Genomic DNA, 25,201 nt, shown 5'->3' on the forward strand with positions numbered 1-25,201 from the left:
TTCTAGACTGGTACATCCTTCATACGTCAGGAAAAGGCTGTTGGCTAGACAGCGTGTGACACCAGAAATGGAGAACTTTACACAGTTTACGTCATCCCGAAATTACCGTAAACCCCCATCCTAATCTAGTCCCAGGTGCAAATGCATATAAAACAGAGACCAGCGAAACAGAAAGCAAAACTGACTGGCATTATTGTTTAACAAATAATGTGGATGAACTTGTTTATTCTCTCAACTAACTTCATAAATCTATTGAAGGAATTCACGTATACACTGGACACTTGTTGGCTGGTTTTCCCGTGTTCTAAAGAAATTCATATGTACCAAGATATGAACTTGATTGCACAGATACTGTTTAAACTGGACGATGACATTCACTGAATTCAATGATGAACTGCCTTTAACTGAAAATTGAGTGTTTACTATTGTCCTTTCACATTACTACTCACTATTTTCCTGTTTGATACTGTAAAGCTGCTTTGACACAATCAGTACTGTTAAAAGCACTATATAAATAAAGGTGACTTGACTTGACCAAGATTATTCATTTAATTTCAATAATTATAAGCTGCTTTCAAGATGAGGAGAAACAAATTCAGTCAAATTCAGACGAGTAACGTATTTAAAAGAAAAAGCTGCTCATGTGCTGTTTAACTGCAGGATTGCGAAGTACAGCACTGCGTTCGCTTTCCGAGAAATGGACGACTGTCGCATGAATTTTTCCATAGCCTAAATATGGCTGTGCTGATGTTTGTGGAAAATCAGCATTAGACGTGTACATTTTTTTTTTTTTTCTCAGAAATGTTTAAGAGCAGCGTCACCCTTTTCCAGTTCATCTCCGACAGAAGCAAAGCGTCAGCAGCTCTCTCCCGCCGCGGTGCTAACGCTGCCCCACATCTGAACTGAACTGAAGAATGTGTCTGTTTAAACATTAATGATAGGGTCTAAACAAGATCCGTCTTGACTTGCAGAAGCAAAACCAGTTCTCAGCCTCTACAAATCTGTAAAATTACGGTATACTCAGGCACAGTTAACTTAATAGTGACGGAGTGTAGGCTTGTAATCAAAGCACACAATCAGGTTTAACATGCAAAGCTTCACATAGATGTATTGTGTTAGCTCACTATGAAAATAAATTGAAATAGATAAATAAAAAGGTACATATGAAATTTGCTGAAAGACTGTGTAAAGCTGCTTGATGAAATATTTTAAAATAAAGCACTTGGCTTCTTCACAGGGCCACCTCAGAACAAGAAAAAATGAACCATTTCCTTTCTGCCACTCCTATTCAATTCATGTCTCCCAAATCTACCCTCATGTTTCCTCTTTTGAACCACAAATGGCTTGAGCTCAAACCTCAAAGCACACTGCAGTTTGCACAACAAAACATACTCAAAGGAAGAACAGGATCATGAGATTTTTAGTCCATAAACACATTAGCAAGCAAGCTAAAAGGCCAGACTTCTGTGTTTGTGTACAGTGAGGTTTATGGATGAAGCGTCCAACTAAAGGGTTCTTTAACAAAATATCACATACATATGTATCTTAATAAAAGAAGTCCTAAATGTTCCTTCAAAGCAGTGAGAAGACCATCTTTTCATTTATTTCAAATATACAGTAACTACAACATTACACTAGACATTAGTGATTTTTCAACACCTATCAATACTGAAATATCTGAAACTGTTTCAAAGCTCTTTTGTCCATGATCTGATGTGGCTTCTTATCACAGAATGAAGCCAAAAATATATTATTTTCTAGTATGCTATACTGTGACACGTGCTATGTTGATTAGCACTGCATTATAAGTAATAACTAGGGTAAATGTATTCATTAAACACACTTCCATTTTTGAGATCGGATTATAAAAAGAAAAAAATAATTTATTTTCCTACTTGATGTCTTAACCAATTGATGTGTTTTTTTTTACTATATACCTCCTATAATTTGAAGTCAATCAGATCATCACACGCTGAGATACGAGTCTCCATGTGTTCACGCTGTCTGGCGGCCATTTTGAAAGCTGTCTGAAAACTTTCACCAAAAGAGGAGCCCCTTAAATGTGCGTTTTTTTAGATGTTTAAGCCTTTATTTTGGGTAAGTTTCACTACTTATTGTAAAATTAAGAGATTAATGTTCAGACTTTTGCATATTATAACCTGGAACTTGGATGTGGGAAATAATTACATTAGATCCAAAAGATAGTTTTAGCAACACAGCGCAGATGCTACAGAACACAGTTAGCTGACTAGCTGTATAAGATTGTGTGCTACGCTAACATATTACTTCACAGGCATTACTGGCTTGTGCTCTTACATCCATAATATTATAAATGAACAGTTTATTGCTGGTCTGTGGTTTTACACAGCTGTAATTTTTTAATATTTCATATTATTTTAAGGTGAGCTTAAAGGGTGCACTACTATCACACAGCTTATCAGTAAGAAAAATGTAGAATTTCATAGATACTGTTAATGATAGTTGTTCATATTAAAATATGCAGAAACTTAATACATGACCTAGAATATTTATTTAGCAAAATCCTGTCATTTTAATAAATATTACATGAAATTTATTAAAAATGGTTGCTGCTCCAATTAAGCTCAGTGTGCTCTCTTTAAGCTCTTCCACATTCAACGCTGTAAATACTTCATGAACAGACTTTAAATATTAACTGATGGTTGTCACTTTAAGTTAATCGATTTTCTATGGATTCTGTCGACTCAAATCTGCAGACTGACTCTGATCTTTGGTATCTAGCCTCAACTTCTCCAGACTGTAAATCTGAGGAAAATCAGAGCAAAAATCATGTAGTGTATTCCAGCCTTAAGAGACTATAGATAAGTTGACATCCATTTAACAAGAGGTTTCATAATGAGGCTAGTTTCTGTGTTCGTCCCCATGAATGAAATGTTTTATTGGTTTGTTTTATTTGATTTTTGAATGTGTTACTTAGCTGAACGTGGACTAGTCTAGATGTTGCAATGTGCTTAAATGACACTTCATTATGAATATATAACTGATCGACTTGAATTCCTTGTTGCTTGATTTTAGTGTTCCGTTTTTTTTTTTGTGATTGACTTTGTACCTTCAAAAAAATCATTTTTTTTTTACAATTATTCTTTATTGTATTTTTTAATTAAACATGATGTGAGCTTAATGAGAACAGGGGAAGGGTACAAAAAGTAGCCATTGAGCACAGCCAGACTTTTTGAATTTAATGATGTACAGTATATCTTAATTGAAATGCTTTTTTCATTTAAAATAAAATTAAATATTTTTGTGTGAGAGATTAATATTTATTTTAACATAACTTTTTGTACTAAAACCAATATCTTGTGCATTAAAAATGTCTCAATGTAGATTTGGTGAGCTTAATAGGTACGTCTACCCTAAGTATTTTATTTTATTTTCTTATAAAATACCCAAGATGGCTTGAAGAGCACAGATAAACAATATATTGCTTTAGTCAGTCAAAGCATTTCCATCTTCCTTTTATTAGATACAGTGATAGCTGGATGCCTCTGATGCCTATATCGATATTGTTTAATGTATCGTATCGAAGATAGATTCCAGCATCATGACAACACTACTAGGCATATTACATTTTTTATTTAAAAGCTGAGAGATGACTAAAAACGTCCTCACTCAGATCATTTCAGATCCAATTTAATTTAATTCAGACTTGACAGAAAGTGGTGTTAACAAGTGTTCTTTACTCTAATCAGTCCTTCACTTTGCATATTGTAATTGAATTGGTGTTTTGAAACATCTAAGTGTAAAGAAACTTTCAAAGCAATTAGCACTTTTGAAACATTGCTTCATGATGCTTTAAAACATTTGTGATTCTTTTGTTTCAAACCAGTGGTTTGGAGGCTGTATTAAACTTCCAAAGTCACAAGGCTTCATTGGCTCAAAACTGTTTGGAACAACACTCTCATGACACTTTTCAGGGGAAAAGTGTCTGAATTAGTACAATCTCACTGGCGTGATCTCCTGAGAGTTAATATTAGGGGTGGACCATCTTTATGCATGTTTGAGCTGAGCATTCGCATTCATTTACACCATTCTGACAAGCAGTTGTTGCAAGTGTCTGGTGTCTTGAGTGTGAATCAATCGAAGAAATTGGTTCATTTGAGTCAGAGTTTCGAAAAGCTCTCTTTCTCCCATCGCTACTCTTCAAGAACATTATCCCTGACGATCATCATTCACATGCAAGCACACCATAGTTAGCTAGCCTTACGTAGCTTACACGGAGCAGTGAGACTTACGGTTGGCAGAGCTTGACCAGATCTTGGTCAGTGGTCCCCGGATGAAGTCCACGAATGTAAAGGTTGGTTTTGCTCAGCTGTTCCCCGCCTCCCGCACTACTCGCGCTGCTGCTGTTGGTATTGAGACTGGGCAGCGCCATCTGGTGGCTGGAGGACACATAGGCTTGCTGTTGAAATGAAAAAAAAAAAACATTACATAAGTATAGTTAAATCAGTGTTGTCACTGTTGAAGAAAACCGTTACAAATCAGGGCTCTGAACCGGAACGTAAACAAAAACTGGAAACGAACGAAATTTGGACAGGAACATAACCAGAAACAGAAACAAAATCAAGATTTGAAATGGCCATTAACGGCCATTAATGTTATTTTATTGTTCTGTTTAATATTTTAATTTTAATTTTGATGCATCCAGCATGAGTGAAATAACCATGCTCAGCTGTCAAGTCATCAAAGGTAAGTCGCAATGGCAATGCCCTGGCGTTAGAGTTTTCCCGAGGATGTCACAAACCGTCAAGCATTAGGCCTACATTTAAAGGGGACCTATTTCGCAAAAATTACTTTTATAAGGTGTTTGAACAAAGTTGTTTGTTAATTTTTTTTAATATAAATCATAAACAGTCTCTCAGAAGACGCGATTCCAGATTCTCCCTACATACAGTACATGTCATCATAGAAGTCTTTACCATTTATGATGATCTCTGCCCTATTAGCATAGACATGAGTAGTGATGTGCGGACGAGCTAAAACGTCACCCGAATCCGCAGCTTCAAATAAATTATCCACCCGCCAACCGCCCGCACATATATTTTTACCTGATTTAGATAACTGCACCCAACTAGCACCCGATCGTCATATTCAGGATTCGTATCGTCATAAAAAACCTGGAAAAGTCATGGAATTTTAAAACAGCAATTTCCAAGCCTGGAAATTCAAAAATCAGATCAAATCAGTCGTTTGAAAACAACGTGAGTGATTCAGCTGTACCGCGTCGTCTCTCTTTGACCTACACTTCACATCGGCACATCTAGAGCTGAACGCTGCGATACAAGACTTTAGCTCGCGTTTCAGTACAGTTGACAGAACTATCAATTGCCTAATTGGTCATTGTTGCATCATCACAAAAATGTATTATTTTCAAGCCATTACCGTTTTACTGTTTCTTTGCTGTACCTGCTTGAGATATACAGTGTCAGCGCCCCTGTGTTTTGGGATGCACCAACGGACATACTGTAGGAGTCATATTTTGTTTTCCAAATTGCCTTCTTAGCACTCTGTAAGGCTAATATTGCTAAAGCTACCATTGCCTGTTTTCACTGATGCTGCCTTCACGTGCTACCAGAATGATTGTAAATAGGAATGTGGAAGAAAAAAAATTGCGTATGAAAGCAATGTGAAGTCGACCGCTTGAATTTGTTGAGCTTATAAATCACAAGTGGGACTTATAAAGTTTGTGATAGCATGCGATGGCACCATGAGACTGTAGTTATTTTTATTGCGCCGTGCACCCCGTCTGTGTAATTCTTAAACGCGCATTTATTATGCACAGTATAATCAGATGACTGGCTTTTAAACAGAGTATGTTTTCTGTAAAGATAACAGGCTTGTACTAATAGTGGAATGTTTATTTGCAAAGGCCAACACCAGTATTTCCAGAGCATGAGCTTGAAGCTCTGCCCTCTTCTGAAAAGGGTGGCCAGGAACACCAGCACATTTGCATTTAAAGGGACAAACACAAAAACGGCGCGTTTTGGCTCATACCCTAAAAGTGCCAATTTTAACAAGCTATAAAAAATTATCTGTGGGGTATTTTGAGCTAAAACTTCACATACACACTGTGGAGACTTGTTAAAAGGGGCATAATAGTTCCCTTTTAAGTGAAAATGAATGGTAGATAATATGAAACTTGTTGAGTGTTTTGAAACCAGCGAAAATTGCAGGATAGTGTTGAACACAGATTCACATAAGGTCACATGACGCACCTGCAGTGCTTCTGAACCATTTGGTTTTTCATTTTTAAGCCCTCTTTAAATACAAAAAATATTAGCAGTGAAAAAAATACTAAAGTAAAAAAGCCCAAAAAGGGAGTTTGCAATAGAAAATGTACTGATAATGGTAGCAGCAATATTTTTAAAGAATACCAAATTAAATACATCTATGTATGCACCATTAAAATGGACTCAAACTGAAAGCTTTGGCAGTGGTTCGCCACATCAAGCCCTAAACACGCTGCACGATTTTCAGCTGTCCCAGACAAAAGATTGGCAATTTCCTAATCGTGATCCTTCGTCGTACAGTGAGAGAGGTTCAAAGATGGCCGTTGTCATGGTCTTGCGACCAAAGATAGCCTACAATACAGTGTGATCATCGCACAGTGTGTTTGTAGTTACGATCCAAGTTTACTGACCAACCAATAAAAATGTGACATGAAATCAACGCGACATGGCGCTAAAACATAAAACTGCTTGCGTCAAGCTCTTATCCCTTCCTCTTTTGCCACGTCCACTTTTTTCCAGCACACATAAAAAAATACAACTGCTAAAGTATGATTTATCATGCTCTTTTTGTTTACCACTAGCGCATGCTGATGACGTTTTATTCTTCTATAGGAATGTAGCGTACGAGTCAATAGGTGTCATCATCGTACAGTCTACATGCGTCTTAGCCAAGTTTATTAGATCTATGTTGCACAGCGTGACATGCTGCGATCTTATAGGAATGCTAAAATCGTGCAGCGTGTCTCGGGCTTTACACAGAACAGCTGTGTCCTTACATTAACCTGCTCTGGCTAATGTGACCGATGAGCCAATTCACCCACATACAGAATCAAAATCCTGCATGTTTCAACATCCCCTCTCCCCTCTGCTCCATGAGTTTGTTGACTTAACCTTTTGTCTCTTCCATTCAATAATAGCAACATTAAGCAACCTTCAGATGCTTGCCAAAAAACCCCCAAAAAAAACAGCACTGAAATGTGAAGGACAGCAAAATGTGCTGCTCATCTCGGTCTAAGGTTTAAGGTGCCATGTATCGGACATTAATCACACTGAGAAAGGGAAATCAGGGGACACGGACACAGGTAATAAAGCTGTCACAGAGAGCGTCAGCCCTCACAACACTGAGCCAAGACAGGGAGAGGATGTGGCCTGACATGACTGACTGCGTGGGTAATGTTTATAAACCAGAGTATGTGAGTGAAGAAGAGCGGAAACGGAATTGCACAATTTTGCTTGGAGTGAGAAGCTTGAGTGTCTGTGTTTCCTCTCACTCCAGTACAAGCACGTTAGTGCTCCAAAATGCAACATCAACAAGAATTTACAACATGTAAAAAGACTATTAACAGGTAACGTGAATGTGGCAACAACCAAAAATGCTCAGTGGAATTTTAGAAAAACATGAAGTGTTCCTTTCACATAAGGAAGGGAATGAGGAAAAAATGAAAAGAAGGGGAATACCGTCGTTCTCTCCTCTCAAAAGTACAGTCTATTCAACTGTGAGGGTTCTCACTCACAGGGCATCTGATACAGCCACACGTCTTCACTCCACTGCACAGACGACAAAATAGGCCTATGGTGCTTCGGTGTCAATACACTGATGCAATAAATGTATTCAAAAAATAACTAAAAATTAAGATGCATTCCAATTTTCCAACACTAAATAGGTGGAAACCAGGTCCCCAATGGATTGTGATCATGATCTGATAACTGAAACAGCATATTGCGAAAGTTAAAAACCACACTCAATTTCCAGTGAAACACTATCCAAGGCCCTACGATTTCTGCAAATACGAACAAACATTTTGGATGAATTTCTGTGGTGTACCACTTGGTTTGCCAAAAAAATAAAAGCAATAAAAGGAATTGTTCAATTTTAATTGCATTACATTTGAAAAGATTAATCAATTGTTCATGTTTTATGCTTTCATTTGGTTATCACGGTTTTTGATAATAAATTTAAATCATATAAAATTAAATCATAAATCCAGAATATATTTATTTATTTAAATTTTAACAGACACATTAATTTTAGGTTTATTGCATGACAAAAAATGTAAACATTAGTGCTGTCAAACGATTAATCGTGATTAATCGCATCCAAAATAAAAGTTTTTATTTACATAATGTGTGTATAGTGTGTATATTTATTATGTATATATAAATACACACACATACAGTACATACTTTGAAAATATTTACATGTAATTGCATGTATATATTTATATTCATATAATTTATATTATATATAAATATATTGAATATATAAAAATTTTTCTTCAATATATACATGCATGGGTGTATTTATATATACACAATAAATATAAACAGTACACACATATATACTATGTAAACAAAAACGTTTATTTTGGATGCGATTAATCGCGATTGATCGTTTGACAGCACTACTAAACATGTACCTTGAATATAATATACTGCAAGTTGCTTTGGATAAAAGTGTCTGCAAAATTCATAAATGTAAATGAAAGAAAATAAAAGAAAATTCATATGCATTATTAGGATTCTACTACACGCTTGACGCAAAATAAGACACATAAGAGGCCATATTATGGAAGTCATGTTTCACTTATCTTTCTTTTCCTGCTTTGTCTGAGAGAGTGTATCGTGGGAATCATTACAACTCAATGATCCATTCTGCGCTACAAGAGAAACAAATGTACTTTTCCTCTGAAAGCAAGAGACATTTACAGGAAGATTGCATGAAAACAGCAGACTAAGAACACCACATTAAGCAAATTGAAGATCTCTCACAGCTTCACCATGTGACGCATAACAACACTCACTCTGTATTATCACTCCGGGAAACTCTCGGTCCTTATTTGGTCTTGATGGGGTTCAGAGAAGGATAAAGCGTCCAATTACAGTCGGCAGCAGACATCTGACTGCGCACACCGCCGCTAGCGGGTTACAGATCGCGGCCTTCTAGTTTAAGATCCACCGGCACAAATCAAGTGCTCGGGGGCCCTGCGGGGACCCGCTTCAGTCGTGCTAATTATGAGCCTTTCTGCTTTTGTGAGCCCATCTTGCTTGCGCTTTAAAAGTTTCAAGAGAAACTCTCAAAAGAACAGCCTTTTGGAGTGGCCTGATCTCTGTCTGTTGATTCATTCAAAGAACAAAAAAAACTCCAAATCTCCAAAAGTGATGAATACTTAAGCAATTGTAGAGCTGTTTGAATCCATTATTTCCATCAAAGTAACCAACTCGCAACAACGCGTATCCAAAATCCACAAAGACTCACACAGGTGCCAAAAAACACAGATCAATGAACAAATACTACAATAATTAGACACCGGGAAAAGCTTCAAAGTGCTTTTAGCTTTGCCTTGCCAACAGTTTGTGCCCAAAGATCAGAGAAAACCATAGTCCTATAAGTCAGTTCATATTCAATTACAGGGTTTCTGCAGGTTTCGTAAGGCTAAATTCAAGACCTTTGTAGGGCCTCGTAAATAGAAATGCAACACTCTTAGAAATGTGTCATTATATTGTTACTATTAAATATAAATGGCTCGGAAGTATATATGTGACTCTGGAGCACAAAAGCAGTCATAAGTAGCACGGGTATATCTGTAGCAATAGCTAAAAATACATTGTATGGGTCAAAATAATACATTTTTCTTTTATGATATTAAGTTAAGATCATGTTCCATGAAGATATTTTGTAAATTTCCTACTGTATATATCAAAACTTAATTTTTGATTAGTAATATGCATCACTAAGGACTTCATTTGGACAACTTTAAAGGCGATTTTCTCAAAATTTTGATTTTTTTTTTTTTGCACCCACAGATTACAGATTTCCAAAAAGTTGTATCTTGACCAAATATCGTCTTATCCTAACAAACCATACATCAATGGAAAGCTTATTTATTCAGCTTTCGGATGATGTTTAAATCTCAATTTATAAAAAAAATGACCTTTATGACAGGGTCACATATATGGCAAAATGTAAAAACATACAAACATTCCTTTCCACGCTACAAAAAGAAACATAAGAGGTACAAACCTCCTCTAACCAACGATCAGAATGTGATTATACTGCATGTGCTCTAAAATGCTGCTATGGCACCTGAGTGACTGTTTAAACTGAACAAATGGATGTGACAACAATAATAAAGCTTCTCTGATGGCAATCTGACATACCTTCCCACTTGTGTGACAGTACACTGTAAAACATATTTTTCTGAACTTGCAAATAAAACAATTATTATAGTGCGTTTGACAAGAAAACACTATTTCAGTCTTTCTACTTGGACATTTCACATTTAATTCAGTGTGTTACTACTTCTTAGTAATTATTTATGAAATGCACTCCAATTTCTGAGCTTTCAGTGTAGCTGCATTGACATGCACACAAAGTTGGTAATTGAACTGGATGAAAATTGGACGAAGAGCTGTTGTAAGGTGTGGAATATTACTAAATGACATAGACCCTGTTTACACCTGGTATTAAGATACGCTTTCGTTCGACCCGATCACAAAGTGGATGACGCTAAAAATGACATATGTTAGGAATAAACTACATAAGCCTACATGAAATATGTTTCAGTTAAATAATTAGCAAATTAACAAAAGGAACAGAAGTCTGTTTTTTTTCACTGTAATAAGGACAATATCCACGATCACATGACATATCACTTATAGCATTGCTAGATGTTCATAGGACTGTTGTATATAATGAATGCCATGATAATTTGTTTTATTTTATAATTGTATACATAATTTTGTACTATAACTTTATAACTATTTTCTGATTTCTATCTTATTCTGTTCTGACATTGTAAAGGATTTGCTGACAACTTATAGGTGACCAATGTTTTTTGTTGTTGTTGTTTTTTTAAAGTCCACAGCGTTCGACTTATTTCACAATGTTAGATCGATAGAATAAACCCACATACACTGTCCCACAGAGCCTCCCCTCAAAAGAAACCCAAAAAAATGGTATTGTTGCATCCCTAATTAATACCAGGTGTACACAGGGCCATAGATTACACAAAAGCATTTTCCAAAACACTCAAGAAGATAATATGATGGGTGAAGTTTCTGCATTACTGGTGTCAACACTTCAATAACAGTGTACTTCGAAAGCATAATGGTGACCTGGACAATCTGTTCCCTGTAAGATTAGTGCATACATGAATAAATGTCTTTGAAATGAATGCCTCGTTTTTTCATGGAAGTGCAATATGCAGCCCACACTCTAGAAGTGCTGCTTTCCTGTTACAGTACTGCACATGATCACTGGACCCACTGTCAAAGAGCATGTGTGAGCCACTGTCCTGAAACTTAACAACGTTTGTGAAGCTGACCTAAAGTAAACTAACTCTGATTGCTAAAGTTACTGGCACACCGTGACAGTTACCTCAGCTTTCAAAACCAAAAGTTGAGGTTAGCAGTTTACTTTAAAGTTATCTTCAATAGTTAAGTTATCTTCACCTGCCTGTGCACAATCTTTGTAATATTTCATTCAAATGGAAGAATCATTGCCTCTAAAAGTGCTGATGTAATTAAGGCCATGTTGCGGGGGGGGGTAATCAATGAATGAATGAATACATAGATGAATGAAAAGAAAAATAAAAGAACATAAAAAAATCCTCTGGAAACAGCATTCACAAAACATTTTTAAGAAGAAACACTAGTATGGTTAGGCTAAGAAAAATAAAAAATACAGTGTTCTTTGTGAACTTACAAACTTCTTTGAATTCATCGTAAGGAATTTCTTATATTGGTTCAGAAGAAAAGAAAAATAGTGTTTCATTTCATTTAATCTTTATTTTCTTTTTTGGTTATCTGAACTGTTCCTAACTCCACATTAGGTGTAAGAAAGGGGAAACACATTTCCGATCTGATGGTCCAGAAAGGAACTCCAAATCCTGTGTCACAGTCTAGCCGTACACAATGAGGGCTGAAATAGAAACTTGTGCTTCACATGGAGTGTTTTATTGGCTCCTCTGGTCTTAATTAAGACTCCGGATATCCACGAGGCCAGAGCCCCGGCTCAAACCTGCTCTTTAAACTTCTCTCAGAATTGACCTTTTCTTCTGCTGCCTGCTTGTTCTCTACGTGTGTGTGTGTGTGTGTGTCCTTTGGGCCCCTTAAACTCAATTACATTCCAAGGATTTTTGGGATGTTCCTAAAAGAAGCATGTCTTTTCTTCTCTTTCATTGGTCAACAACACACCTGCTTCCCCACTTCATCAACAAACAGCAACAAATAAAACACACTTGAAGCATCTTGTAAGCTGACAGACAACGGACTACCTTTATAGCATGATGATGATTTAACTTAAATTATCTTTTTATTTTTTTAAGCATACACGTTTTAAGTTTCCTTTTACACACGTGAACAGCTTATTAAATACGTTGGTATAAAATTGAAGATAATCTATTAAATAAACAGTTCTGTTATGCTTTATCCTAAATTGACAAAATAGTTATTTTATTACAAAAGCATAAAAACAAAGTGTAATTAATATGCCCACTGGTTTATGGTTTTATTTCAGCTCATTCTGTATGGTAGTCAACAGTTTCTATTCATTTTGGATGTTGTACTGCATCTATTTTTTGTCAACATTACTCCACATAAAATCCAGATATAGAAAGAATACTGCTTTAAAATACCAATAATGGGATTTGATTGATTAATAAGTTAATTTTAAATTCTTTGTTTACTGTGAAACCTCACCTCAAACTTAGTTTTTGATATATTTCAAAATAAAATAATAATAATGTACTATATTGCCATATTATTCTGTATAAAGTAATGTTAATGTTTCTCTGTAGTTCATGCTCTGCAATGTACAAAAATGACAATTATTTTTTGATTTAAACAACTTGATATCTACACTGTAAAAAATGACCGTGATTTTATCGGTAAAAAAACCGGTTAAATGGTTAACGGTAAGTTCCTTTAAAATTTACAGGGAAAAACCGTAAACTGACGTTCCCAGAATTCCTTTGCGTTGCATTTCAAATTTTGTTCGAATTTGATGTTGTTTCTTAGTTTTTTTTTCTTATCAGTTATGTTTATTAGGGTTGTATGTTACATCTAATGTTGTTAAATTAATGTTTATTGCATATTTCAGTTTAATGAGTCTCACAGTGATGGTGTTTAGTGTTTGCGTGAAGGACACTGTGCACCTTCTATACATGTTGTTATTATTTAAAAGCTGCTTGTGATGGGCTTTGGTTCATCATGTGACTTTCTCATCACCACCTGCATTTGGTGGTTATCAGTGTATTTCAAAGGTACAAAACAGATCTCAATACTTCAATAGGTTGGTATATTAACATTATATCAGTTAATGAAATTACAGTATTTAACTGTAAATTTAAGTTAAACCCGTAAAACCTAAACCACAGCTGCCGGTTTTTTATCATCAATTTTACAGTGTACAATACGGTTACAGACTATTTATTTTGTATGGCTATATAAAAAAAGAGAGACATTTTCATAAATCTGCAGGCAGGTTTGTTTGTTATATTGTACAGCTGCGGCTGAAGTGAGTCATCAGCAGAGAGAGCAGGGCAGGACATCCTCTGTCATGCCCTCATATCTCACACACACACACACACTGGTATTCCTATCCTTATGGATTCATTCCATAGGCGTAGTGGTTTTTATACTGTACAAACTGTATTTTTAACCCCTTACGGCTTTTACCCTAACCCTACACCCAAACCTACCCCTCACAGTAAACTTTCTGCATTCTTAAATTTTCAAAACACTTCATTATGATTTATAAAAGTTTGTTTCCTCATGAGAACCTAAAAAATGTCCCCATAAGTACAACATTTCCTGGTATTACTATATTGTGGGGATCTATATTTGGTCTCCACAAAGTACACAAACACACACACACACACACACACACACACACACACACACACACTCATTCTCACAAGCTGTGCCACATTCCAGCCAGCTGCAGAGTGACATCAGAATCCAGTCCAGACTCGCTCCGTCCCCAGCGTCTCACTCTCGCTGTCTGTCTCGCGTCTTCATTACCGTGTGCTGTGTAACGTAAAGCAGCGTTCAGGGAAGAAACCTGATGCTGTCTTACATTAACCTGATTCCGCTCAGTGTGCCGTCTCTTTTATCTTAATGCTCGCTTTGTGTACCTTTTCAAAAGATGTCTTAAAGGCCACAAGTAATCCACAAGACTCCAATGAGTCCGTTAACATCTTGTGAATGCAAAAGCTCTGTTTGTAAGAAACAAATTCAAGAGTTTCAATTTCACTTCTGTCCGAAATACGACTCCATAATAACGCTTCCTCCAGTGAAAATTCCATCTCTTGTTGTCTCTCACATCAAAACCCACACACATCTTTGCTGTTTTGGACTGTTTTTTGTTTGTAAACGGTGCTTGATCTGTGCAGATTTCTCTCCTGATTCACCGGGGAAAGTAACGTTATGGAAAGAGGACTCATATTTCAGTCAGAAGCTATGGTTTGAAATTAAAATCATCTTGATGGATTTGTTTCTTACAAAGACGCAGCTTTTCTCTTCTCAAGACATGGACTGGAGTGGTGTGGATTACCTGTGGATTATTGTGACGGCACCCATTCACTGCAGAGGACCCATTGGTGAGCAAGTGATGAAATGCTACATTTCTCTAAATCTGTTTCCATGAACAAACAAACTCATCTACATTTTGGATGGCCTGGGAGTGAGTACATGTTCAGTAAATTATAATTTGTGGAAGAACTATACATTTAAGACAGATTTTAAATATTACAATTTTCTTTAAACAATTTCCCCTGTAGTCCACTTGCAACACATTTGTGATTGCAGTTATATTTTTCATACAGAAATCATCCCCATTCAAATGAATCAAAACACAGGGAAATTGAAAAATGGACTGGCAAACAACAGCCAACAGTAAATTGTTCCCGTTATACAGCATTAGCAGAGCAGACTCTGATGCAACACTGCAACGTAAAGAGCTGAATGTCTACTGTTGTCATTTCATAAAGTAATATCACCAGCTTGTTCTAGGTAAAGTGAACTTTTTTTAATCTATATTTTATTTGATTTTAATGGAATAAAACAAACACAAGCACACATTTCAGCCCTGAGAGTGATTCGATTTCTTTCTTTTTTTTTTTTTTAATCAAGAGGAAATCACTAACACGCCTTTTCTAACTCTTTCACTAAGAATACTGCAAATTTATCAACCAATTTTTTTGTCTTCAATTTAAGTTGTAAGCAAAAAACAAAACAAAAAAAAACTTACTGAGCCAATGACATAACCATCACCAGTTTATAATGTACATGAGTTGAGAAAGCCGAAACAAACGTGTTGTTGTTTTAGAGTAAACTTTGGACCTTTCTGTATTTCTTTCTTTTTAAATTAACTCTAGAAATATTTAAAGATGCATTTCATGAAAATGATACAGATCATTGATCGTACTCCTATATGATGGTTCCAGGTCTGGGTTGAGCCCTGAATAATCCAAGTGACCAATTTCAGCATCTATTTATAGCGTAGGGGGTGGATTCTTCAGATTCTAGAGAGCATTTGATTGGACAGAAAGTTTGACGAGAAGCTGAAGTGCAGGGTGATTGGCGAAACTTAGAGAAGTTGAATGCTTATACAGTGGGGCAAAAAAGTATTTAGTCAGCCACCAATTGTGCAAGTTCTCCCACTTAAAAAGATGAGAGAGGCCTGTAATTTTCATCATAGGTATACCTCAACTATGAGAGACAAAACGAGGGGGGGAAAATCCAGAAAAATCACATTGTAGGATTTTTAAAGAATTTATTTGCAAATTATGGTGGAAAATAAGTATTTGGTCAATAACAAAATTTCATCTCAATACTTTATTATATACCCTTTGTTGGCAATGACAGAGGTCAAACGTTTTCTGTAAGTCTTCACAAGGTTTTCACACACTGTTGCTGGTATTTTGGCCCATTCCTCCATGCAGATCTCCTCTAGAGCAGTAATGTTTTGGGGCTGTCGCTGGGCAACACGAACTCCAAAGATTTTCGATGGGGTTGAGATCTGGAGACTGGCTAGGCCACTCCAGGACCTTGAAATGCTTCTTACGAAGCCACTCCTTCGTTGCCCGGGCGGTGTGTTTGGGATCATTGTCATGCTGAAAGACCCAGCCACGTTTCATCTTCAATGCTCTTGCTGATGGAAGGAGGTTTTCACTCAAAATCTCACGATACATGGCCCCATTCATTCTGTCGTTTACACGGATCAGTCGTCCTGGTCCCTTTGCAGAAAAACAGCCCCAAAGCATGATGTTTCCACCCCCATGCTTCACAGTAGGTATGGTGTTCTTTGGATGCAACTCAGCATTCTTTCTCCTCCAAACACGACAAGCTGAGTTTTTACCAAAAAGTTCTATTTTGGTTTCATCTGACCATATGTCATTCTCCCAATCCTCTTCTGGATCACCCAAATGCTCTCTAGCAAACTTCAGACGGGCCGGACATGTACTGGCTTAAGCAGGGGGACACGTCTGGCACTGCAGGATTTGAGTCCCTGGCGGCGCATCAGTGTGTTACTGATGGTAGTCTTTGTTACTTTGGTCCCAGCTCTCTGCAGGTCATTCACTAGGTCCCCCGTGTGGTTCTGGGATTTTTGCTCACAGTTCTTGTGATCATTTTGACCCCACAGGGTGAGATCTTGCGTGGAGCCCCAGATCGAGGGAGATTATCAGTGGTCTTGTATGTCTTTCATTTTCTAATAATTGCTCCCACAGTTGATTTCTTCACACCAAGCTGCTTACCTATCGCAGATTCATTCTTCCCAGCCTGGTGCAGGACTACAATTTTGTTTCTGGTGTCCTTTGACAGCTCTTTGGTCTTGGCCATGGTGGAGTTTGGAGTTGGACTGTTTGAGGTTGTGGACAGGTGTCTTTTATACTGATAACGAGTTCAAACAGATGCCATTAATACAGGTAACGAGTGGAGGACAGAGGAGCCTCTTAAAGAAGAAGTTACAGGTCTGTGAGAGCCAGAAATCTTGCTTGTTTGTAGGTGACCAAATACTTATTTTACCGAGGAATTTACCAATTAATTCTTTAAAAATACTACAATGTGATTTTCTGGATTTTTTTTTTCTCATTTTGTCTCTCATAGTTGAGGTATACCTATGATGAAAATTACAGGCCTCTCTCATCTTTTTAAGTGGGAGAACTTGCACAATTGGTGGCTGACTAAATACTTTTTTGCCCCACTGTATCTTGTAAATGCAAATTTTGTTTAGTTTTGGAGCACACTGGTTTATAGATAATTTTAAGGCTAACATATTCAAAAAAAAAAAACTATTTTGATATCATGGCGGCTTTACATCAAATCATAAGGTTTTCATTTGACATAAAAAGCTGATACAAAAGCAACAATTATGATCCTGAGATGAATAAATCTCTTGTCAACTGAACGACTATAGCTGCATGAATTCCTAAAAGCTAAGAAGTTGAACATCAATATTCACGGAGTGAATGGACAACAGTAATGAGGCAGCATCAGTTTGATAGGAAAGAGTAGGAAACGCTTTCCTTTAAACAGTCCATTTCCAAAAGGAGTATCATGGAAAATGCAAGCACAAATATGTGCTATATTTGAATTAGAATAACGTCACCATTGTAAAATGCAAGCTAAATTTGCAGTTCCACTTTAATTTTGAACACAAAACGATTCCCCATGGACCCGAGTGAGACTGAGGTCATCTTATCTCATCACAGGTCCAGAATGGGTGTGTGTCTCACCAAGATATCACCATCAGCCAGCTTTACATTAAATATGATTAACCTGGCATAAATCCATAGATACAGTGCATTATCTCTGTGTCAAAGTTTCTGTTTTCTGATCTGATAAAGCTGGTTTGTTTCATATTTCTGATATTTCAGAGTATCCCTACTAACAGTAGGTTTTAGTGCCATGTTAAAAATAAATACATAAATAAATAATAAATTCAAGATTAGGAGATGAAAGTCCTATTTTTAGAATAAAGTCAAAATTATGAGGATAAAGTTGTGTTTTATTGCTTGAATAAAGTCAATTAAATTGAAAAATCCACCTACTCCGTGAAAAACTCTTCATTCTTCAGCAGCTTGTGAATTTTTTACCTTTTTTTTTTTTTTGCTTATGGGCCTAGGGCTGACTTACTATGCTACTGTGCCTGAGAAACTGTGCAATACACAAATTTCAGCAAGATTTCTAGCACAAACCTGGACAGTGCATGTTATTTAAAAGAAAAAGAGACAATTAATATATTTAATGTCTATAATATAAAACTAGCATATGGCACCTGATCATCAAACTTGAGAACACAAGATAAGCATTTAATTTCAACATTTGTTGTAGTTTTCGCATTTTAACATTATATAGACCAGAGATTTTTTTTTTTCTTCCCAAAAATGCTTTTTCCTGTGAATGGCCTAAACATGCAAATATGATTAAACCATTACAAATCATTGCTTAAAAGGAAGTGATTCAATTTACAGCTGCAACATTTCTTACAATTCCGTCAATACATCTGGCAAAAACTTGGAAAAGTTCATTAGCACAGCAAGAGTCCCAGCGGAATTAGGATTTCTGGGAAATGTAGTTTTGAGGAACGTCATTTTAAAAGCAATGTGGTAATTCAAAACCCTGTGCCATCTGGTTCTATAATCGCCTCCCACTCACAAAGAGCCTTTTCTGGTCCCTCGGCTTGTGTTTATTTTGTGTTCTCTCCTTTGTTTACTCTTATGGCTCAGGTACAGGAACGAGAGATCAGGTCAGAAAGACAGAGAAGAGAGATGGTAGGAGATATGTCTGGAATTCTCCACATGTGCACTTAACCTGCGCATGAACTCCAGGCTACGGCCAAATGTTTTTCAGCTAGTCATGGGAGTAGCATTCTCACCACTAACATAACAGTTCACTTCGCCCATAGTGTTGTGAAATGCTCTCTTCTCAGGAACGTAGCTATGTTGGGAAAGCATAAAAGACTACATTCTAAAATAATGTTTAAGATACATTTGTTATATCACCGCTTACAGGTTTTAAATGTATCTGAAGATAGAAATGTTTGCTGCAATGCACATTTGCAATCAAGCACAGGGTCGGGAAATATTTGTTAGGTTTTTATGGAGCAGAAGTAGCTCTAATAAGCTTAGCCCATTTGTTTTATTTTGAAATATAACCATGGGAGAAATAAGCTTTACAGGCAAATGCATGTTACTGTTGTTATTATTATTTGTAACCAAACACATTTTTGGTCCTTGAGTTATTTGAGTGTGTTTCTAAAATAATTTATATATAAGCATTTTAGACTTAAGTCAATACAACTAATGTAACAATTTATCTTCTTGATATTTAACAGCAATATTTCATGAGTATCTGTGGCGAGTGCAAGACATTTTCTGAGGGATTCTTACAGAGAAAATAATAATAATGAATACTAATAATTGTCTGTCTGGAATTACAATCCATATTAATTTAAATCCAAATTAAGCCTGATATAGGCCCAGATAACCTAATGCAGAGAGTAAAACTGCAGACTTACTAAGGGAAGGATCTACAGTCAGAGCAGTTTAAAGGTACCATGATGAGGTCGTCCAAAAAAAATGTAAATTAAAAAAATAAAACAATTTGACAGACTGGTTGTTAAAATGGATGTAGGGCCCTACGATTTCCGCGATGAAGAAAACGCGGACGGAATCATGGAATCCAGTTATAAAAACGGAATTTACAGTTTAATGCGGAACGTCACGGAATTTGTCAAAGTTTGGATGAATTAATCAAAAGTAGGTCATTACACTTAAATCAAATCGCGATATGGACGCGTATCTGTAAATATTAAGCCGCAAAAGTCGGTCTAAATATGAATCCTGCATGTTCTGCGCATCTCTGTATGAGTGGAGCAGACGCGCCGTTTTGTTTTCTACACACACAGCGCGCTTGACGCTCGCGGTGATTTCAGATCTCAATGAGGACATAAATACATCTCTAAAACTGCTCTGAGAGTCACTTCACGAGCATTTTACCATTTCATTTGAGTAAAACTACTAGTGTCATATCATATACACATAGAACTTTAAAGGTATTCACAGCAACCCGTCAAAATAAAAGTTTGGTTTAATTTAAAGACATTGTGCCAGAAAAAGACTGTATTACTATTATTTAGTAGAATGTACGTAATACTACTACTACTGTTGAAAAATAATAAAACTTTATTATTTTTAAGAAATAATCACAAAATATTTAAAATTTTAATAGTAAATCCCCTTTATTTGCCAAAAATGTTAATTTAATTTTCATTAATTAAAAATGTAAATATAAATTAACTAAAACATTTCATACGGCCCTAAACATGTAATTTTTGTGACACTTTTAATAAATTTAGGTTAAATTGTATACGTTTCATGATTTTATATTAATTAGGCATGCTTTTTGATTCATAAAATTATTTGACCACTAAAAAGGAGTCCAGAAAAATTACGTTGTTTACGCATGTGATACTCTCCAAAATGGCGCTACAGGAGACAAATTGTTGAATAAAGTCGTTATTATTGTTTTCTTTGCACACAAAAAGTATTCTCGTAGCTTCATAAAATTACGGTTGAACCACTGTCACATGGATTATTTTAATGATCGCTATGTTTCTGAGCCTTGATCGTGTAAGGATCCTTGCTCTCTACGGAGGGTCAGAGAGCTCTCGGAATGCATTGAAAATATTTTTATTTGTGTTCCGAAATTGAAAGGTCTTACGGGTTTGGAACGACACAAGGTTGAGTAATTAATGACAGAATTTTCATTTTTTGGGTGAACTATCCCTTTAATGTAATCTGAATACCTGAAATCAAACCCTACATTGAAAGGTTCATAACAGATAAGAAAATTTGTGTGACTGAAACATTCAGTTCATGGCATTCAACCATAAAGACACGGAGTCAATGCATACAAGATAAATGCAAAACAACACATCCTCTATCTGCGGTGCGAGTAAAAGCACTGGCCTGTATGGGTCCACGAGATTATTCAGGCTGGCAGCCAGCACGGAGAATACCAGCGGCTGGTGCAAGGCATGTGATGTGAAGTCTGCTTCCAGTACTTTTGGCTGGAGAGAGGACAAACTTTGATGAGCCGCTATAGAAAGTGGGATTCCCAAAGCAAAGCAAACTACTGCCATGCCATTTCATAAGACAAACGCCTACTAATTTGTTTGTAGGGAGTAGCCGTGATTTAAAATAAAATGCTCAATATTATTGGAAAATTGTGATTGATGGGATCAACCTCTCCTTCTTACAGACACTTCACTACAGTATGTGACAGATGACCACGTACGCTCCACTAACTACTCTCCTGTTGGTAGTTGCTCCCAAAGGTCGCTGATCATTTGCATAATGTTAACCATTTCTCAACTTGTCAATGAACATGCCCACATCACGTCACCAAAACACTCTAACATGCATGCAAAGTCCAGTATTTATCAAGAAAGTTTAAAAATTTTATTTTTTTTCTTAAAGGGTTAATTCAATCAAAAATAAATAAATAAATAAACAAACAAACAAACAATAAACTCACCCTTAAATTATTCCTAACTGACTTTCTTCTGCTGAAAATCAAAAGAAGTTACTGTGAAGAATGTGAGTAACCAAACAGTTTCTGGCCTCCATGGCATTTTCCCCCATAACAACTGTCTGGTTACCAATGTTCTTCAAAATATCTTTGCGTGTGTGTGTTCTTCAGCAGAAGAAAGGATTCTTCTCATTCATAGAAGTTAGGAACAACTTGAAGGTTAGTAAATGATGACAAAATTTCAGTTTTATGAGTGAACTATCCCTTTAATGCATTTCATGGGCAAAGCAAGCAGATTTTCAAGTCACTTTCAATTTTCAGTGACCACATGAAGGAAAAGTACCCTAAAAAAAATGTGTATTTGTATATATAATCGATGTACTAACATCAAGTAATTTGGTAATTTATCAGTGCAAAGTATTTAAACAAGTTATTTATCTGTGACGTTCTGTTCTCTCTGACTGAGATACACTACTGCGTCACGAGCAGAGTATCTATTCGCAGTGAAGTCAAACGCTTCTGACAGCAAACATTCCAGACACTTGACTCTTGCACAATATCATCAACAGTCTTCAGAAGTCTAACCTGGGTCGCTTGCCTTCTTAAAACTCCTCTAGTTTCTTCAGTTCTACTGGTTGAAGAACAGCATTAGCAACACCAATGTCATGGGTTCATTCACAGACAACACTTGGACTGATAAAATATATAGCCTGAATGCTATACATATTTGGATTAAAGCATCGTCCACATGTAAATCTCTTAGCGTCTTTCTCGCCAATGTATATACCTTGTTAAGGCATATTACTTCATTGAATATAAAGGAAACTTCAAAGTTAAAGTTAATAATAGGTGACTTATAAAATAAATCATAATTTGTCTCCACCCATGTAATATACGCACAAATATATGTAAACAACTGTTGCTTTTTCTGACGTTCGAAAGCATAATAAACATAACTAACTGTCAACTATAGGAAATATATTAAGAAGAGCACTGGTTTCTAATCATCTTTTGGATGTGTGTGACATTTAGTCTACCGTGTCGCATTTGATAAGCCAAACCCTCAAAAAAAAAAAAAAAAAACTACGTTCTGGGAAACAATGGAACATTCACATCCTGAATTATGTAACTGTTTAACCCCATCTGCTGCTACTACGCGGCGCGACAGGGACGCTCACATTATAAACAACTAAGCTTGCAACGCTGCAAGGGCTTCGTTTACGATCAATGTAAACGTTCTCGCACAGTCTGGTGCATCGCGCGCGCGCTGACTTTCGCTGATAGCGTTCTTTTTAGTCGCGTCGCGTCGTTCGTCGAAGTTACTGCTTGGTCCTTTAAAAAAACATGGACGGTCACAAGAGGCGTAAACATTGCCCACACAGTCGGATAAGTTCGCTGAACAGAAACTTTTTTTCCATGTTATTACTCCACAACGCAACAGTCAAAGCGTCACGGTGGGTTTGTTTTTCAAGGGGTGGGGCGTTGTATTTTCCCACCGCTGAAAACTTTCGCGACTGCAAAGCAACAGAAACATCAAAGCATCCGCATCCCTCTTTTGCTGCGACACTGAATATGTTGACCACTTAACGATTCTAGTCGCTTTTGAATAGTTCGTCAATGATATGCACATCTTTCATTTTTCAAACCTTTGTGAGAAAGTAAGTTTTCCATCCTAGCTTACCAAAGTTATCTTCTTCCGCGGGCAGCTGAAACTTCGGCAGTAAACCCGTGGAAATCGATGCGTGTATAAATGTGAACGAGTTGAATGATTAAAGCCACAGAACGAATGCAGTTATTATTACCAGAAACTTAAGAAAGCCGCCATTCCCAACAAACCCCAGCCGATCCCGAGCCGTCTTTTAAACGCGCTGTATCCAGACAATGATCCCGCAGAAGGCTGCAGTTGATTTGTCAAGGACACCGCAGCTCGCATTCGTGCATGGAAAGCCGCTGGTTTTGGAAAGCAGCGGCCAAATACAAAGAAGAGCCCGTCTGCGTTACCTTTTTGCTGTTTCTGCTGTTGTATCCGTTGTAGGGGTTGATTCCCGTCCTTGGCGCTACGGAGAGCAGCATTTTTTTCTCAGCGCGGTGTCCGGAGCGGCGAGGCTGACGTCAGTCAGAGGAAGTTCAGGCGGGATCTCGATCTCTCTCTCTCTCTCTCTCTCTCTCTCTCTCTCTCTCTCTCTCTCTCTCTCTCTCTCTCTCTCTCTCTCTCTCTCTCTCTCTCTCTCTCTCTCTCTTTTAACAATTTCAATTTGCATACCCAAGTAAGAAATAATACATAACATAACAGACAGACGAATATGGACACAAGTAAATCTCCAGTAGTAACCTATACTGTTAGGCCTACTGTTATTCCACTTGTTTTTATGTGTATGATATTTAGGCTACCCATAATAATGTTTAACATCAGTGACATCTTTTTCGTGAGACCATCCACATTTAAACCAAAACCTGAAATACATTCAGTGAAGGAATGTCAGTACAAATGCGATGGTGCATTGAAATCAAATGTTTCAATTACTTTGTTGTTCCGCTTTTGATCCCTGTTGTAGGCCAACACTTCACCAACCTTTTGAATATGTACGAGTGTTTTGTATTAGTTGTAGGGCCTATTTTACACACTAATAATTCTCTAAAAGAAAATGTTATCCCTTATTTCCTGATAAATAAATTGTATCAATTGGACAGTGTGATCTGTCAAATCAAGTACATATAAATTTTGTCTCTCATATTACTCAGGTTTAAATAATGTATTTCTACAGTATACATATTGTAATAGTTCTGTTTTTCCACAAGGTGGAACCATGCGGTGTGATGTTATGGCTAAATATCATTTTTTCGGTAGTGCAATACAGGCCCGGCTCCAGGTACGAGTTGAAGGGTGGGCCAAGTGATATTCCAGGTGGGCAGGGGTTATGTTTTTTTTTTTTGGGGGGGGGGGGGATGGGGGGTATAGGCTACTATTTTTATGCCCCCATTTCTTTTTAAAGTGAAAGGATGAATGCCTTATAAACAGTGACATTTAAGACTTGCATTTAATTCACCCCAAAATGGGCCATTTGCACATTTTCACGTGAGTTCTGCTACTTCATGGAGTAAGGATAATTATGAAATTAATATTAGCCACAACAGAGGTGCAAATTTTGCAATACATAATTCAAATTTTAAAAATTAAATAGACCGCAGCAATTAACATTTTGTCAGAACCTCTAGTAAATTACAAGCTATTTGTTTAGTTGTCTACTGAGAATCATAGGAGAATATGATCTCTATTTGAAAACAAAAACAAAAGAGATACATTTTTCCAGAATTGTACATATTCCTATGTTTGACTGACTGTTTCTCCCATGGCAGTGACGGGCAAATGTAATCCCTCCTCCCCTCCCCATACCATT

At 36.7% G+C, this 25,201-nt stretch overlaps 1 protein-coding gene across 1 annotated transcript in view; it reads right to left on the reverse strand.

The window, feature by feature from the left end:
* The window catches only part of rbms2a (RNA binding motif, single stranded interacting protein 2a), a 48,420-nt gene extending 24,421 nt beyond the window's left edge, over positions 1-23,999 (reverse strand). Inside the window, exons 1-2 of the mRNA XM_058791085.1 lie at positions 23,805-23,999; positions 4,272-4,438 (exon numbers count right to left, since the gene is read on the reverse strand). Of these exons, the coding sequence (XP_058647068.1) occupies positions 4,272-4,438; positions 23,805-23,876 (239 nt within the window). The 5' untranslated portion in view covers positions 23,877-23,999. The remainder of the gene's footprint in view (positions 1-4,271; positions 4,439-23,804) is intronic.
* Positions 24,000-25,201: the final 1,202 nt, after the last annotated feature.

The sequence above is a fragment of the Onychostoma macrolepis genome, chromosome 11, assembly GCF_012432095.1.
Source record: "Onychostoma macrolepis isolate SWU-2019 chromosome 11, ASM1243209v1, whole genome shotgun sequence".
NCBI lineage: Eukaryota > Metazoa > Chordata > Actinopteri > Cypriniformes > Cyprinidae > Onychostoma > Onychostoma macrolepis.